Source organism: Rhinolophus ferrumequinum, chromosome 2 (genome assembly GCF_004115265.2).
Source record: "Rhinolophus ferrumequinum isolate MPI-CBG mRhiFer1 chromosome 2, mRhiFer1_v1.p, whole genome shotgun sequence".
Lineage (NCBI taxonomy): Eukaryota > Metazoa > Chordata > Mammalia > Chiroptera > Rhinolophidae > Rhinolophus > Rhinolophus ferrumequinum.
Genome location: NC_046285.1, coordinates 80785446 through 80803446, shown reverse-complemented (window position 1 = coordinate 80803446; position 18001 = coordinate 80785446). Strand labels below are relative to the sequence as shown.

At 36.8% G+C, this 18001-nt stretch overlaps 2 protein-coding genes across 2 annotated transcripts in view; one reads left to right on the top strand and one right to left on the bottom strand.

Moving 5' to 3' along the window:
* GFM1 (G elongation factor mitochondrial 1) overlaps positions 1 to 18001 on the top strand; it is a 39268-nt gene that overhangs the window by 19016 nt on the left and 2251 nt on the right. The window contains exons 12-15 of the mRNA XM_033133449.1: positions 77 to 214; positions 1095 to 1177; positions 11364 to 11526; positions 13136 to 13280. Coding sequence (XP_032989340.1) covers positions 77 to 214; positions 1095 to 1177; positions 11364 to 11526; positions 13136 to 13280 — 529 coding nt within the window. The remainder of the gene's footprint in view (positions 1 to 76; positions 215 to 1094; positions 1178 to 11363; positions 11527 to 13135; positions 13281 to 18001) is intronic.
* LXN (latexin) lies at positions 1214 to 7301 on the bottom strand. The gene is made up of 6 exons (XM_033133462.1): positions 6972 to 7301; positions 5659 to 5721; positions 4390 to 4567; positions 3965 to 4101; positions 1769 to 1831; positions 1214 to 1501 (listed from the first exon to the last, which is right to left on the bottom strand). The coding sequence occupies exons 1-6, from the start codon at positions 7098 to 7100 to the stop codon at positions 1403 to 1405; spliced, it is 669 nt and encodes a 222-aa protein (XP_032989353.1). The 5' UTR covers positions 7101 to 7301; the 3' UTR covers positions 1214 to 1402.

Below are 18001 nucleotides of genomic sequence, written 5' to 3'. Positions count from 1 at the left end.
AATTCAGTGTGTGCTTTCAACAATACCATTGCTTATCATGATTAGTAAAATGTGTAATCACTTTCTTTTTTTGAAGAATGATCTGGAAAAATTTTCAAAAGGTATTGGCAGGTTTACAAGAGAAGATCCCACATTTAAAGTCCACTTTGACACTGAGAGCAAAGAGACAATTGTATCTGGAATGGGAGAATTACACCTGGAAATCTATGCTCAGGTAATGAATAACGAAGAAGTTAATTCACCTTATTTATGTCTGTGTTTTGTTAAGAGCAAAAGTCAGTAATTCTCAGTCTAATGTCCATAAACTAATAGTGGTTCTTCAAGCTTCACTTTGTATCCAGACGTGGTATACTGCTTCTTCTACTGTGTGTTACAAATTAATTATTTTTGAGCTCTAAACATTTTTATTGTAAAACATTGTGAACTTTTAGAATCAAGGCTCAGGGGATTTGCAATAAGACCATCCATCCATCCCCAGGTCATGGTTAGTTGGGTGAAGTATATCCTGGTCTCAACCTTAGGGAGACAACCTGCTGAGAGAAAACTACTGAGAAAGTCGGCCCACCAGTACCCACTGTTCAGGTCATTTCTTGCTTGTTTTCTTCTCAAGTCAGTACTTGAAGATCATTATAACATAGATAAAAGAATGGGCAGATGGGGCCTGTACTTTCCTGGAAAAAGTCATATGTATATCTCAATGAAAACCAGATATACTGACTTAAGGTTAAAAATTCTGGCTGTGATCATATCTTTGAAGTTGAGACAGCAGAAGATTCTGACAACAGATTCGTACTTGTATACTATTCTACTGAATATATAATAAAATGGAACAAAGATGAAGTGTTAGTGGATATATTAACTGAAGGTAAGTAAGTCAGTCTAAATTAGAATTCAGTTATATAAAATGTATAGAAGTTTGTATTATTTAATACCATGTATCCAATCCTTGTAAGATACATAAATGATTTAAGATTCATTATATGCTTATGTATTATATTTAAATAAATGCTAATAGTTAAGATTCTTAGGATTTTTCTTCTTTCAGTTTTTTAAATTTAAATGCACCAAAAAATTATTTCCCCTGTTCTTTTTAGAGGATGGAAAGAGAATATGGCTGTCCTTGTATCACAGGGAAGCCAAAAGTTGCTTTCAGAGAGACCATTACTGCCCCTGTCCCGTAAGTATGCAACACAGTTGAACATAGCGCTTTTACTGTTATTAGGACACTTTCACATCGTGACACTCTTTATTATGGAAGCTATACAGTTCTGTGCTGTAATCAAGACATTTATAGAAAGTGACACTTCGGGATTTATTTGGCCCCTTAAGCTAGATATCAATGGACTGACATATACATCCTCAATAAGCATACTGATACTTCATCCAATGTTAGGGTCTTCGTTCATTCCAGTTGTGCCTCCTTTGGCAGACGACTGTTATGTTTTACTTTAGTACCATATTGTGGATGCCACAGAACTTGCATTTGCCAAGGAATAATCTCCTGCAAGTAAAGGAAACTAATGCTGTGATAAAATCCAGAAAACATTTAAGAAAACAGAGTTGGGTTTATATTTTGTTAGAAACAAAACCGTCCTCGAATAGCACAAAACAATTAAATTGCTACAAGTATAGTATACTTCAACCCTATTCGATTTATATGCATTTACACGAATTCTGATTTAGAGTCAAAATTAATAAGGAATACTGTGGCTATAACACAAGTCTCAATTTTCAAAGTGGCATCAAATAAAGGTGAATGATACTTTACCTGAGATGCAATGTCATGAAGTAGAATCGTGTAGTCTAATTCAATGAAGTCATCATTTCTTTGCTATAATAAATAAAAACCTGGTGTATAAAATGTATCATGGCAAAAACAATATTTTAATTTTAAAAGTCAGCTTTCATTAGATGATTATAATACTCCCACTTAAGTAAAAATAAAAATTGAATGTCACAATTTATTTAGACTGACAGAAAAACTTTCTGTTATAAATAAGTTTGCTTTCAAACTACAATTAAAAATTAATGATTTTTCATTTGTTAGTCTAAAAATCATTTTCCTTTCTGATTTTAGTTTCTGAGTTGTGGTAGCTACTTAAAGCATTATAGTCTATAGCTTGTCATTTAAGATTTCTTAATGTTTACAATATTCAGAAAAGCATCATTTAAGGGATACAGTCCTGAAATGAGTGCTTACATTGAAGGAAACCAATTTTCAATTTTATAATAGAAATTCTTTTTAAAAACTGAAAAATAGTAAAATGTAATGAATATAGTTATGATTTTGTTACTAAAACTTTGATCTGTGCTGCTTATCGCTTTGCACATATACAGTATTTATACCATCAACTGCACAGAAATATTGCATTTATATAGTTGAAAACCACAGTCATCAGAGACAAGACTTTTTAAGGCTTATAATCGATGGATTGAAAGAAGCCCTAGACTTCAAGGGGCACACAAGCTCCTGTGGCTCCTTTGGTTAACAATGATTATAAATGTGGCCCTCAGGTCAAGTGAAAGTATACTATTTTTATAGTATCTTGAAGGAATCTTTTCTTTGACTATATCAACAAAGAATGTCTTTTAATGTGAAAATCAGTAGTAAGGTTTCTTACATGTTGGATTTTAATACGTAAAGATATATAATACATATAACCTGAAGCAGTAGTTAAACTCTTCTGTTGAGATTTTCATTTAATGCTTTAAAACTACAATTTGGTGAAGGAATTTTCTTTCATAAAACTACTAGCCCTATCTTTGTGCATATTTTGCTATGAAAACCTGGCTTGAAAATCCTAATTATGATTATACAGCCTCTGTAACCTGGACCAGTTACTCAATTATTTGAGGCCTCAGGACCCCCATAGGAATGCTGTAACCAGTGTTGATGTCTACAAAAATGCATTCGAAAAAGGCTGTTTCTTAAAATGTTGTTGTAGTATTTGTTATGTATTTGACATCACACTCTGAGGACTGTAAGTGGGTATCCTGCCCTCTGGTGCCTGTAGGTATGTAATAACTGGTTACCAAAGCCTGTGGAGTAGGGCGCTAAGGTGCTCCAGCTGTCGTGCCATTACCAACAAGCTGTAACAAGTCGACTGGAAAGTCTTTGTCTTTTATGGAGCTGACTAAAACTGTTTATTGTGGCTTCCTTTTTTTTCTTTAATAACATTTTTTTATTAGTTTCAGGTGCACAAAACAATGTAACAGTTAGACATTTATCATTTATATCCCTCACATAGGACAACCTTCCTCCCCCCATCCACTACCCCTCTGACATCGCACACAGCCGTTACATTTTGTTGTGGCATCTTTGCACACTATTTTTCTTTTTTTCCTTTAGATACTACCAGTTGACATATATTTCTTTTTAACCCCTTAATAAAGCTAAAATCAAACAATTTATGTCTTTAAGGTCTAGAAAGAGGCAGTTCAGAATAGTCATATCACACTTAAGAAAACACGAGGCTAACAAGTAAGATATGAGATTGTAAATTATGACTAACTGGGTTATAAAAGAAAATTATATATAGCAAGCTTCACAAAGACTGAGATGCTAATATCTTTGTCCCAGCTGATCCCTGGGGGAAAATGGCAACCACGACTCTTAAGTAGCTCTGGCACTACCATTTCAGAAGAGGAAAAAAAGCAGAGATAGTTTCAATATTTCATGACTATAGTAACTTGAACATAAAACTTAGGTTGCCAAAGGAAATACTCTGCATTAAGCTGAGCACAGAACTGAATGCCAAATTGTTTATAACTCAAGACTTTGCTTTCTTGAAACTGCAGCTTCACCTTCTCTGGCCTTGATTGTCACTGACCTCTCCTTCAGAATACCGGCTACACTATTTTAAATACAGAATTACCGAAGGGGCACCACTTATCTAATAATGAATTATAAAACTTTCAGTAAACATTAACCCTGTTAATAGTATATTTTTTGGAAATTACTTACCACTTGCTTGACAGTTTGAATTTTTACCATTTTATACCATGTGTTTTCAGTAGAATTCTGCCATATTATATAACCACAGGCAACCCAGGCTAAATGTCGAACTGGCTTCATTTCTGGAGCTATATTTCCAAAACTGTCTGGTGAGGGAAACATGATAAATGAAATTACATATACAATATTAACTTTTTTTAAAAAAAATCTAAATTCTAAGTCATGTCTTAGTTTCCTTCAAATGTGTGCAGAAAATAATTAAGCCATGGATCTATAAAGTTTCAAGGGCTTTTTTGTTAAATTAGATTGGTAATGTATATTTTTGCAAAAACTAGTATATTTCCAACATAATGTTAATATCTGACAATTTTGAGCACAGATAATTGATATTGATCTTAAAGTTGAAGATCCTTTCCCATGCCATATTTATATACCTGGAATATTTTGTGCTTCTAGTGGTTCCTTCATGGACTTGAGTCTTTGATAAAATGTGTTATCTTCTTCATCTGGGTTCTTTCCAATTTCTCCTTCAAATGTGAAGTTGACTTCTGGTGCAGCATCTTCTCCCATTGGAGGGTAAAGTACTTCAGCTGTGCAGTTCACTGTCACTTGCTGTTTGAAACATTTTGCAAAAGATCGTTAAAAAGATCTTTACATGCAGATGCCCATCCATTGCTAAATATTGTTGAGCTATAACATTTAAAGCGTTGATCCCATAATGGTGGTGTTTCAGACTTGACTTCAGAGTGCCTACTCTAATTGGGAGTGGCCTTGTAAAAATTTCTTAGAGGTATCTAAAATAGACAACTTATTTTACAACTTATTAGGTCTCATAATCTTATAAACTCATCTTAAACTTGGACTATATTTCAGTATTAATGGGGCATCCATTTGCAAGGCCAGATTTTAATCCAATTTTGTATACCACTCTAGACTCTGGTTACTTTTTTAAATCTTTCCATTACTCTTACTCTCTGCTCCTGAAACAACAATTTTCTCAAACTCAGAGCAATCTGTATCTACTTGTAAAATGAAAAGATTGTAGCATTGGTTCTGCTTTGTAAAGATGGTTGTCTAGCAGCTCAGATGCCTTTCAATGAATCTCCTTATGTTTGCCTGTATCTCTTCTGAGTTATGCTCAACAAAAGGGCAAGCTTTTTTTAATTTCAAGATGGTTATGGTACAAATTGCAATTGCTTCCTTTTAAGTTTCCCTCATTAATAATTTGACAGCTATATAAAAATTTCCTTGCCCCATTACTGAAAGATTATTGTCTGAACATGATGATATCAGCCATCTATTCTATTGCTCATAAATATCTAAAAAGCACTTGGTTTCTTTAAATAAATCAAAAACAGAATGAGAAAGGCAGACATAAAGTAGTGATGATTGGAGAGTAATTTATTTCACTTGTTAATATTAGGCATAAGTTCAGACTGCCCTATGAGAACATAACATTTTTAAAGGGAATTTAAAGGGAAGCATATAGAGTCTGTTTTTTAAATAGCTCAATAGCAATGCTTCCTGTATCTCAGAATACACAAAAAGAGTAAAAACTGACCATTGTGTGGTCACTCTTTTATTCAAGGCAGGGTTTTACAACAACTTAAAAAAAAAAAATTAATCCTATGATTTGATCAGCAAAGGTGATCTTGAATATTTAGAATCAAATTTTATTTAATAATAAAGTATATTTCACTTACTTTTTGGATAATTTCTTCCACAGAAAATTTAAGATGATACTTATGTCCTCTTCCTTGAATATCCTAAAATTAGGAAAATGTGGTTAGTTGTTATAAAAATAACTCAATTCTCTGCATTGTTAAAAGAGTCCATTCCCATTTGGTTGGGGGTTGGGGGTGCTGACTGGGTAAATAATTAAAGCCTTAGACCTTGAAAAGCATATTTCCATGTATGTGAAAATCCAATTTAGCAGGTCTTTTGTGAGGTTTATTTTGGATGAGAACAGACGGGTAAGATAAAAGCGTATATAAATAAAATGGGTTCCAATTCACTTTCAATCATCAGAGGACTTCAACCTCTGGATCTGTGATCCTAAATTCTCTACATAAGAAATTTTGAAATAGCTTATAATTCTAAAGATGACAAATAGGACACACCATTGAAAAGGTTTTCATAAAGCCCTGTGTACCCTCCAGTGTTCAAGGAAGGTGAATTCCATTTTGAGGCAGATTACTGCAAAGTGATTAGACATATTAAATACGGTTTTTACTTGTATCTTAGTGGACCTGCAGAATGATACTCTAACAAATTTTGTAACAGTAAGACAAACATTTAAGTATTTCATTTTTGAATGGAATAACATCTACTGTCACCACTTAAAGGCTGTTAGCAGTTAAACTTATGTCAAATAAATAAGGAACAATCTCAGATCCATTAGATTTTAGTAAAATGGAAACAAGCTTAGTGATTGCTGAGGTCTTAAGCATTTAGTTTAACCCTTTAGCCAGAGGGAGTCAATGGCAGTAATGTTTGGGTGGTTAAAGCGAAGCTTCAGCTCACACTGCCTGAATGGTTGTCAGTTTCTCTTGCTGTTTGTTTCTCCCTTCATTTGGGTCAAAGGATCTAATAAGGATTGGTCTTAAACTGAAGGATCCTTTGCAAGACAGGAACTTAACATTGATCCAGACTCTGGAATAGGAGATGAGAAATGTCGTGGCAATTTTAAGATTCTTTCGAATGGTTCCTACAGGTTTCACTTGGGGAAGGGGAAATGCCGCCCTTCACTGGTAACATGTTCCCATTTCCTTGTAATAGTATCCATAAAAACTGTCATGTCTCTGCCTTCCTATGAAAACAACAAACAGCCCAGAGCTGTCCCCAGAGACTGCAGTATAGCCTATCCCCAGAAATGTTAATCTATTAAGACCTGACGCCAGCGGTTTGGGTGGAAGAGGGGGGGAGGGGAGGGGCAAGATGCAGCGGAGCCTGGCTGAGACCCTTGGGAGTGGAGGAAGCGGGTGCCTTTCGGCCCGTCGCCGTCTGCCGGACTCACCTCCATGCTGGCTTGCGTGACTGTCTGTACCAAAAACACCTTGTGGGGGGTCCCCTGCTGGTAGTTGATGCAGTTCTCTGCCACTGAGGCCGCTCTGGAGGCTGGGTAGTGTGTCGGCGGGATTTCCATTCTTGGTGGTCGAAGGCTGGGCGAGCACCGGTCGGCTCAAGCTTAACGGGACGCGTACCAGTGCCCCGCCGTCCAGCCTGCTGCCAGGTCGCAGAGGCGGAAAAGTCTGCAAGCTCGGCTAGGCTGGGCGTGGGCGGGATCACCAGCTCCTTCCCTCCCTCTTTTCCCTCCTCCCTTTTTTCTTCCCTCCTTCCGTTTCAGGAAGCTGCGCCTGGGCGCTGGCTCCCTCGCTGGGCTGTCCCTGGGGCCCCGCCCTGTTTCGCGTTACTGTTCCTCAGGTTCCTCGGGGTGGGGCGCTCTTCCTGCAGTCTGGAGGGAGGAGTGGGTGTGTGGGGAGGGAGTTGGTGGGCTAGGTTGGCCCGGGTTGCTTCATCCTTTTTATCAGACGTTACAGAAGTGAGGGGAGAGATTTGGGGCCTTCGCCTTATGCAGCATCTCCTCGGGGGCCTCCCGCTCTCCATGGAGAGTCCGGGTGCTTCACTTCGCTCCTGGAGCGCAGCTTCCTTGTACACCGCCCAGTGTCAGGCACAGGGCAAAGTGCAAAGGAGCTCCAGGTAGTGAAGCAGTTCTGCTTCCTGCTTTCCCCATCCCATAGTGGGAGTCTGGGAACAGGCTAGTTCAAGCCCAGCTTTCTATGGGGTTGGACTTGTTCTGCCCAAATCAGGGTATGAGAGACTGCAAACTATAGCATTAGCTTGGAGGATTATGTGATTTGGGTAAAGAGAAATTTTAAATTGCCCCTGCACCCTTCTCTCTTTTCACTTAGAAGATGAGGTTTTGATATAACACCAAAGCTGGAATGCTTCCAGCTTTCTCAGTCACTTTGAAAATTTAACTAAGGATTAAAACATTTAAAAATTGAACTTATACAAAGCACTACATTGATGTAGCTTCTAACAAAAGCAGTTTTTAAAGCTTAAGCAAACTTTAACTTAAGCAAACACAAACTTAGTAGGCAGTGCTTTGTCACTCTAGATTTCTTAATTTCTTGGGTGACCTTTAAAAGAACTATAATTTAGGATATTCTTTGGATTTTCTCTAGATCGAGAAGCTAAGATTTCATCAGATGTATAGTCAACCTTCACTTTAGCTTGTTGACTTGGAAATAAAGATTTTTTGCTTTTTCTCAAAATGGACTTTTGAAGGTTTTTTTGGTAGACATATATGTGGTAGTGCTTTAAAAAAAAGTTAACAAAAGTGTACTTGTAAAGTCTTCCTCAAATGCCCTTTTCAATTTATTTATAAATAAAGTCTTTCTTTGGAGTAAGTAGATTTTTAAAAAATAGTAAGCAGAAAGGCATTTCCCATCCTTGCTAGTTACATAAGACAACAACTGTCAAGTAACTAGAGGATGAAGGAGTTAGTTTCAAGACTTTTTCTAAAAAATTGAAAGCTTTTTTCTTTTGGAGGGCGAGGGGGTATGAGTATTTCAGCTATCGTGTTTTCCCGAAAATAAGACCTAGCCGGACAATCATCTCTAATGCATCTTTTGGAGCAAAAATTAATATAAGACCCGGTCTTATTTTACTATAAAACTGGGTCTAATGTAATATAATAATGTAATATATAATATAATACCCGGTCTTATATTAATTTTTGCTCCAAAAGACGCATTAGAGCGGAACTGATTGTCTTATTTTGGGGGAAACGGTATATCAGCCATCCTCTTAGGTTGTCGTGTGTGCATGAGTGTTTGAATTATGTGCTCCTTTGATAGTGTCCAGGAAAGACTGGCAGGGTATCACCTTCTGATGGAACAGAAAGAGCTTTTTGCTGATAATGAAATGTTAAAGTTTCACAAATAGCTAGTTAAGGTCTGTTATTACCAGAATTGTGAGAAGTACAATATGTGAGCTTCCCAGATAAAGCCACCATTTAATAGAAGCTTTTATGAATACAGCTGCCACCTCTTGTAGGTCAAGGCTAGTAGCATAGATTGTGACATTACAGGCACATACCTGAAGTTCTTTTAAAACGATTATCATTTCATTAAAAATTTTAACTGCCTCTTTAGATGTTAAATAAACTGCATTAAGAGAATCTCATTCCTATATCTGAGTCCTTGAAATATTACTTACTAAAGCTTATTGAATGGTTAGTCAAGAGATCATTATCCTTAAATAATGTATGGGCTACCTTGAAAGTAACAGAATTATTATTGGTTTCTGGGATCAGGTAAATTAAATCATAATTTTATAAAACTATGAACATAAAACTCAGTAAAAACGCCTATGGCTTGCAACTTTGGTACAACCAAAAACTCAAAATAAATCTACAAAATAGAGATAAACAATAAAACCAGCACAATTCTAATTCACATTAATTTTAATGTGAGAGACCATGTTTTGCCAAAACTGAATTGCCTTTCACAACATGTCAGTGGTCTGACCCACAGGGACATGGGTTCTTTTACCTTCAGCATGATAGTCTTCCTTCCACCTCTTCTCCAGTTAAATAATTGTAAAAATCTATATGTGCAGCTCCCTCTAAAGGCTTTTGAAGTGAATGCCGCATTTGCAGATTAAATCAGTTTATATTTTAGTAACCTTCTAGAGAAATGTTTGATTAAGAACATTCGTTTTGGTGCATATCCTGGCTCTGCCATGTAATAACTGTATCATGTCGGGCAGGTTACTTCACTTCTGTGACCCTCAGGTTTCTCTTCTGTAAAATGGTGATTAAAAACAGTACCTACTTCATCAGTTTGTGGTGAAGAATAAGTAAGACAATCTATAAAACATGCTTGGCACAAGCTCAGCACATAAGTAGGTTTGGTTTGGTTTGATTTTGGAATCCACTTGATTATAAATTCAGACATGATCTCTGAAACTGCATGGGTTACTTGTTTGTGAATTGATCCTCCAGAGCAGTGCTGTCTGGTAGGACTTCGGGCAGTGATGGAGTGTTCTGTATTTGCTATCCTGTACAGTAGCCATTCTCCACATTTGGCTGTTGACCACTGGAAATGTGACTGCATCTGAGGAGCTGAATTTTTATTTTATTTTAATTTAATTTAAATATGTCAGTGGTTAGTGATCACCATATAGACAGCACAGATCTAGAGTATGTTGTATAGATGTTATATTGTCAGATTAAAAACAAAATTAAAAATGCCTCAGAGAACTCATGCATACCCAAGAATATGTCCGGAACACAGTTTTGGAATCCCTTCAGTAATTCTGTGGTGATTTGGCAGTTGTCTCTCTTCTGTTTTCCTTCTTTCAGTTCTGGTGGCTGGTTTTTTTCCTTCCTCCCTGAAGAATTAACCTTCCAGCATTTTGTTTTTCCCAGCCCATCCTGAAGCTCTTGAGCCCTGGAAGATCATTTATAGGCAGTTCATCAGGCACATTCACACTTAAGCTGTTTATGAAATCTGCTTCTTCCAAGCTAGCGTCTCCTACCAAAATTAATGTTTACTTCTTCCAAAGCACTCACAGATCTGTATGTAGGAAAATACTCATTAATGTCCATTTACCGGCAGTTATCTGCAGACAATTTTGAGAGGAGCTGGTCTCTTCCATCTTATTATGGTCTTGGAAGGTTTCACTTTAAAGGAAGAAATGACTTGCAAACAGTAGATACTCATGCAATGTTTCTTCAATGAAATAGTAGCCTATGTTTACATATGTTTAATATGTGGTTTGAAGTAAACACTGACCTGTGTCCATTTGCATGATTTACTTATGTTTAGTTATTATCATTTTGCCATTAATCATTTTTCAGGTGTTAATGACTCCACCTGAAACTCCCTTCTCTTTTATTTTGTCAGTCCAAAATATCCAAGTAGTGAAGTCAAATAGGAACTATCTGAATAAATTAACTGCAGAGCTCCTACTTTCAAGTAACTATCCTCAGTTGTAGAGATTTCAGGAGAGAACACTGTGTCCTAGGAGAGGGAAGAATTCCAAAAGAAATTGGTAAGCTCTGTGGGATGTTCTAGGTTACTAGAACAAGAATCTTATACTGCCTTTTTATTAGTTGTCTTTTACTTTTCTACTTGTGAAATTCAGAACTGGCAGAAATAAGGCAGTGAATTGTTTTGGTGCCGTACTCCACCCTCACCTCTAAGTAAGAACAGAAAGGAGAGGTTTTCTTTTTAAATAAATTATAGAGTAAAATTTTATAGCAAGGCTATCATATTCAAAGGAAAAAGCAAAAGTGATGAAATGTGGGTTTTCACTGAAATTAGTAGGAGTTATTTCGTTTTGGTAATTACATAATGCCATGTTGATTTTTTTTTTTTACCTCCTAAATCACTTTCAGGTTTGAGTTTACACATAAAAAACAATCAGGTGGTGCAGGCCAGTTTGGAAAAGTGATAGGTGTACTGGAGCCTCTGGACCCAGAGAACTACACTAAGTTGGAGTTTTCGGATGAAACCTTCGGGGCAAATATTCCAAAGCAATTTGTGCCTGCTGTAGAAAAGGTAAAAAAACAAAAAACAAACAAACAAAAAAAAAACTTTCTTGCATTAAAAAAAATCAAAAACAGTTTATTGGGTATCAAATCGTATTTTTATCACATTGTCTTCCAGGGTTCATTTTAGTTACAGTCCCGCTTCTTTATCTAATTGTTAGTTTTCCATCTGATTTAGAATCTTCAATTCATCTAAGTTCAAGAGTTACATATCTATGGTATGATAATGAAAGGAAACCATTTTGTTTCTTAATCATGGTTATTTCTCTTGATAAATTGATTTTGTAAAAGTTACATGTTCCTCTTGATAAGTTGAAACTACTTCATTGATTATAATCAGCAATTGAAATTTGTATTAGTCATTAGGGATTTATGAAAGTTTTAGGAGACTGTTGTAGAATGATCAAGATTCCCCGCCTAGGGTGCTGCTGTCATCTTCACTGCTGGTTACTGTGCTCCTTGGTAAATCACAGTGCTCAGAGCCAATTTATTCATCTGTAAGCTGAGAGTAAAATGCTTAAACTTGAACCGCTCACAAAATTGAGGATCAGATAAGACTGCCATTTCTTTGGGAATTGTGAAGTGCTTTGCACATGTAAGTGATTAGTGTTTTATTTGCTTTCCAGGTCACTGGCTTTAAGACTATTGTAAACTTTTAGCAACTGTCTATTCTTATAGATTGAGCTTCGTAGTTTTTGGGTTTTTTTTAATCTTTTAACTTAGAAATCTTTGTTAACAGATTATAATTTTGGTTTCAGTGGTGGTAGCATTTTTTCATGGCTAGTGTATTTCCTTCATTATCCTTTATTTATTTCAAGACAATATTTTGTCATTCACACTTTTAAATTATCTTCTCTTATCCAAGCTGAATGAGAGCTTAGGTACGTTTTTAGCATACAGAGTTTACAGTTTTGACATGTCAGAAATACATTGTAGTATATGTACAGTCATGTGATTGTCTTGACAAGAAAAACTAACTTGAGTTGTAGGAGCTCTACATATATTTGTTCAGTGACTGAGTGAAAAAGAATTCTGAACTTTATCAAATCGTACTCTTTACGTATGTATAGTTTATTGTATATCAGTTATACCTCAGTGAAATTATTTTTTTTAAATAATTGCATTTGGAAAAATTACCGTTTAACTTTAATTCTTACTGATATTGTATAACACTAAAGCTATAATGTAGTGGTCTGCCAATGAGGCAAAGGAGTGATAGATAAATGGTAGGAGGTCAAGATACAGCTGTGGAATAAAATGCCACTTTTGGTGGAGGTTTTCTTTTAGATCATGCTGTCTCTATAATGGTTTATGAGAGCGAAGTAACTCCTAAAGATGGAGTTTTTGGAAAGATTGTTAGCTTTCAGACCACTTTCAAACCAGCTCACACCTTTAAGTAATATGCTTTTCCAAGAGATTACTCATCTAGATGCCACAATAATAAAACTTAAATAGTAAGGCTGTTCCACTTCTTAAAGCTTTTTTTTTTTTTTTGAGGAGTGAAATATTGCCTACATAAAAATGTTAAACTTCTGAATACTAAAATGTTTGGGGGTTCTTGGTAATGCATCTGCAAGTGGAAGCCACTCACCCCATAAGTTGTGTACATTCATTCACAGGGGTTTTTGGATGCCTGCGAGAAGGGCCCTCTGTCAGGTCACAAGCTCTCTGGGCTCCGGTTTGTCCTGCAAGATGGAGCACATCACATGGTTGATTCCAACGAAATCTCTTTCATCCGCGCAGGAGAAGGTGCTCTGAAACAAGGTATGCCATGTGCTGGCACTCGCCACATCGCTGTGACTGTTTTCCCTCGTGGACCGTTAGAGCCTGAGAAGGCAGCACTGGTTGTCACACCAGGGAACAGGGCGGGCCCTGGGCAGATACTCCTCACAGAACCAAAGTGAGGCTGAATTACTATGTTCTCTGTCTTGCCAAACTGAAAGCCTACCTGTTCTCCTGTTGTCTGGTAATTTTTATATGTTTAAAATCATAAATAACCTGTAAGTTCTGTTTTTAATAGAGAAGAAAAATACTCAGAATCCTAAGAAATATTTTAAAGAAACATTACAGTCATGCTATTTTTCGTGACGTATTCAGATATCAGGAAATCCATAAATTCGTAAATAATTTTTTCATGTATGCCATTGTAGGCTGTTAGGCATTTTGAGAATGTCCAAGTATTTTGAAAGAATTCAGTAAACCTTATTCACAGTGGAGACTTCTTGCTAACCTGCTAAAATTGTCAGCCTTTCTCACACAAGGTGATAATGCATATTAAAACCCTTATGATACAGTGCCCAAAGCAATTGCAAATATATCTGATTCCTTGGTTTTAAGAGAGAAAAGCAAATGACCACGCAGCAGTTTGACAGCAGGGTTATTCAATCGAAAGAACTTCAAAGCTGTGTCCTGAAGCCAAAACATTCATCCCCTGTCATCTCCTCCGTATCTATTATGTGGTAATTCATAAGTGTCTTTAGTAATGTCTATAAGTCTTTTTAGGAGAATTACATCATGATTCCTAAAACATTTCAGAAATGTTTTCAACGTTTCATTTCAAAATGGACAGTAGGAAATTAGATTGATCATGACACATGTAAGCATTCTGTAAATCAGGATTTTATTGATTCTGTATGAATTTTGGACTTTATGTTGTTTTTCGTTTGTTTGTGTCTGTGATTGGCTCTGAGGCGATGGTTGGAAAAGGTTGCTCATACCTTGACTAGGTTCCTAATTCTTTATTTTAATGAAACTAATGGGAACCATTAGTCATTTTGTAAGATTTTTAAAGTGTACAATGTGGTGATTTGGCAAATATATACATTGTGATACTTTTTAAAAATACAGTTAAAACAAATAGAAAGCACCAATAGTTCTATGCTGGTTCTTGACTAGAAATTGGTAGCTTTTCTGGAGACAGAGATTACATAAAGTAAGATAATTGGTATGGTTATCAATTAACAAAGAGCCTCATCCTTTTTTTTTCCCCTTCTTCCACCTCCCGCCCTCCCGCCCTCCTCTGCCCCTCGCCCCCCCCACTGAGGGGGTCGGTGGTTGGCAACAGTGTACCTTGGCATTAGGAGCAAGGCACTCCAACCACCTGAGCCACCAGGCCTGCCCCACCTCTTCCTTTTCTATTGTTCCTATATGAAATATAAATATATATATATATATAGATATAGATGTATATGCCCATAATATACACATATATACATGAAAAAGTCTACGAATCTACTGTTAACTAAACAGTTGAATATGTATCATTTAATTCCATTTAATTTTTAATTATTTAAATGTACAGATATTATTAAGTATGACTAACTGCCTGTTGCGTGTGCAAAGGAAAAGACGAGAAGTTTTATTTTTGGGGGTTTTTTTGGCCAGACAGATAAACGTGCAAATAAGTAGGGTGCTAGCATGAAAAATGAACTACTTTGCTGTTCCTTCGTCTAATTCTCATTTCTCCTTGAATAGAAGACAAAAATATAGAGGGTACAAGGAAGTTTTTGACAAGTAAGAAAATCAGCTTTTAAGCGTGCATCTCCATTGAATGCCATCTCCATTGAATGTTAGAGTGAAATGTCGATAAATGAAGTTAGTAGTAGAAAATTTATACTTATGAGCTATTACATTCTTATCAAAATCGGAAGAAAAATAGTTCAAAATTCTATATATTTTTCATTTAAAAAAAAAGGAACTATTTTCAGTCACAATTTAAACTTTGTCCCTGAGATTATTCAGTGAGGTAACCAAAACTGAAATGTGAAATTGAACGTTCATTCTGGGCATGTTTCACCCTGTGGATGTGACCGTTGCCTTCATTTCCTATGGCCAAAGTTTAGGAATAGCTCTCTGCTTGGTCTCCCCAGAAACACTGAGCTTGTGGCCACTCTGCGAGAAAAACAAAAGCCTACCAGGGTCGTAGTGAACTCATTTAATTTGACAGGGCCCCTGTTTTGATCTCCTGCCAATTACATGACGCGCTTTGAGTTTGAATCCTGGTTCTGTTGCTTCCTACTTAACTACATGGAAATGGGCAAGTCATTAGGACATTTTTTTTGTTTTTACAAGTGTTGAAAATTTTATTAAGATTCAGTTTACAAAGCTTTACACCTGTGGTGCACCAAGACATAGGAAGTTACCCTTTAGGCTTTGGTCCTTGGTTTAGAAGTTGTGGAATGTTGGTGGTTTTTTGTTAATCACTTTAAGAATTCATGAGCTTGATGCTGGGCTGGTAATACCCCGTTTTCTTCTTTCTCAGAAAGTGGGTCTCGATAATGTTTGAGGCAGTCGGAACAACCTGACTGTTCTCATGAAGTTGCCAAGCCTCAATTCTATTAATTCCACCGAGTTCCTCTATCAGAAGACCCAGGATTTCCTTAGAAAGCTTCTCTGCTGCCTGGAAAAGTGTTGATGTCAAGGATGATACTTGGAGATAGTAATTCTACAATATTAAATGAGAATGGACTTGAAAATACATATTTGAGCATAGTGAATGCTAATCTTGCTTCCCTTCCTGTTACCTTTGACCTAGCACTGTGCCATGCCACCCAAGCCTCAGATATTTTTTTTTTTTTTTTTTTTTTTTAGGAGGGGAACAGGACTTTTATTGGGGAACAGTGTGTACTTCCAGGACTTTTTCCAGGTCAAGTTGTTGTCCTTTCAATCTTAGTCGTGGAGGGCGCAGCTCAGCTCCAGGTCCAGTTGCCGTTGTTAGTTGCAGGGGGCGCAGCCCACCATCCCTTGTGGGAATTGAGAAGTCGAACCGGCAACCTTGTGGTTGAGAGCCCGCGCTCCAACCAACTGAGCCATCTGGCACTGGCCCATGTGGGAATTGAACCGGCAGTCTTCGACGTTAAGAGCACGGAGCTCTAACCGCCTGAGCCACCAGACCGGCCCCAAGCCTTAGCTTTTTGTCTCAGAGTGGCCATGCTAACAACATGGATTATTTATGTGCTGTATATTATGCTGAGTACATGGATTATCATATCCTCACAGTGACCTTATAGTTGAGAAAATTGGGACTCAGAGTGGCCCAATGGCCCAAGGTTCCATGCTATTTAGTGGTGGGGCTGAGAGCTAAATCCAGACCAGAGTCCTAGCCCTTGACACCTCCTCACACAGCCTCTTCAGCACCCTGCCTGGTGTTACTACGTTATATCTTGTGGGCTGAAATAGAAACACTACCACCTCTACCCACCGCTTTTGGCTTAAAAGGTCCTATGATGATAATGGTATTTGTACTTCTGGCCTTAAAAAGCTATACACCATATAAATCTGCTTGAGGAAAAATTGTTTTCAGGGCTTGGCTGTCATCTGACTGTTGAAAAATGGCCGGGTACATTCGCTGTGGAGTCTTGTCGCATAGATTGGGGTTAGAGGAAGGCATGAATAAAGGCAAGGTACTTCAGAAGTGAATCAAGAAGTGGATTTAAGGAGAAGGAGGAGGTTAAAAGGAAAGGAGCAGGGTGAGGGAATATGGAGTTGAGAACTAGACAGGCCATTCTCAGCAGTCAAGTGATGGGTACTGTATATTTGGTCCCTTCCTTTACAATATGACCCTTTCACAATGTTGCTTTTATATTACTGTCCTTGAAAACACTAGATAACATGTAACTAAATACTAATGTGTCTGCTCTGCTCACTTCTGTCTTTCTGGGTGCCTTCTTCTGTATTAAATGCATTTATTTAGAGCCAAGGAGGCTTTGCTGTTGTGGTAACCCAAGAAGTAACACGAAATAGAACTGTTAATATTTCTACAGTCCAGAATTGTTAGTCTTCTGCTTTAGATGTCTGTGTAGGGTTCTGCAGGGCTTAGCCAATGAAGCTTAGGAGTCTGCAAAGTTCAGTTTTTCCTCTTTTCGGAACAGATTTACTCATTGGGACTAATTAGTCAAAGGTAGGTCTGAGCTAGGATATGATTTGAGTTAGAAAATATTTCAAAGAAATGCAAGAATATTAAATTGCTGTTATAATTATTGCACCTAAGTTAATAGTACCTTACAAAAAAGAACTTTAATGAGCATACAAGAATAATTGCTAATTAGTTTATTATAAACAAATTGATGCTTGGGAAATTATGGTTATTTTAAAACAAATATTTTTCTTCATCATTTTTTCTGTGTTTTCCTTAATGTCTTTATGTAAAGATAATTCTTCCAGTCTGAGGGTGAAGTATTATACCGTACTTTCATAACATCCAAATTTAATATGAATGTTTGAAGTTTTATTATACTTGTTTAATCTCTCCACATTGTTACATTTAAAACTCAGTCAGCATTTGTCACAGTAAGAAGTGTTCTGGTTATGTGTTAAGTGGGATGAAAAAATAAACATGGACATACGCATTGGATTAGTATCTAGTCCAATGTCTTTATTTTTCAGGCGAAGAAACTTGAGACCTGGACAGAGTGTGCTTTTCCAAAAGGTATATAACTTAGTAGAGGCAGAGCAGAGCTAGAAACTTTGTCTTTCTAATTTTCAGG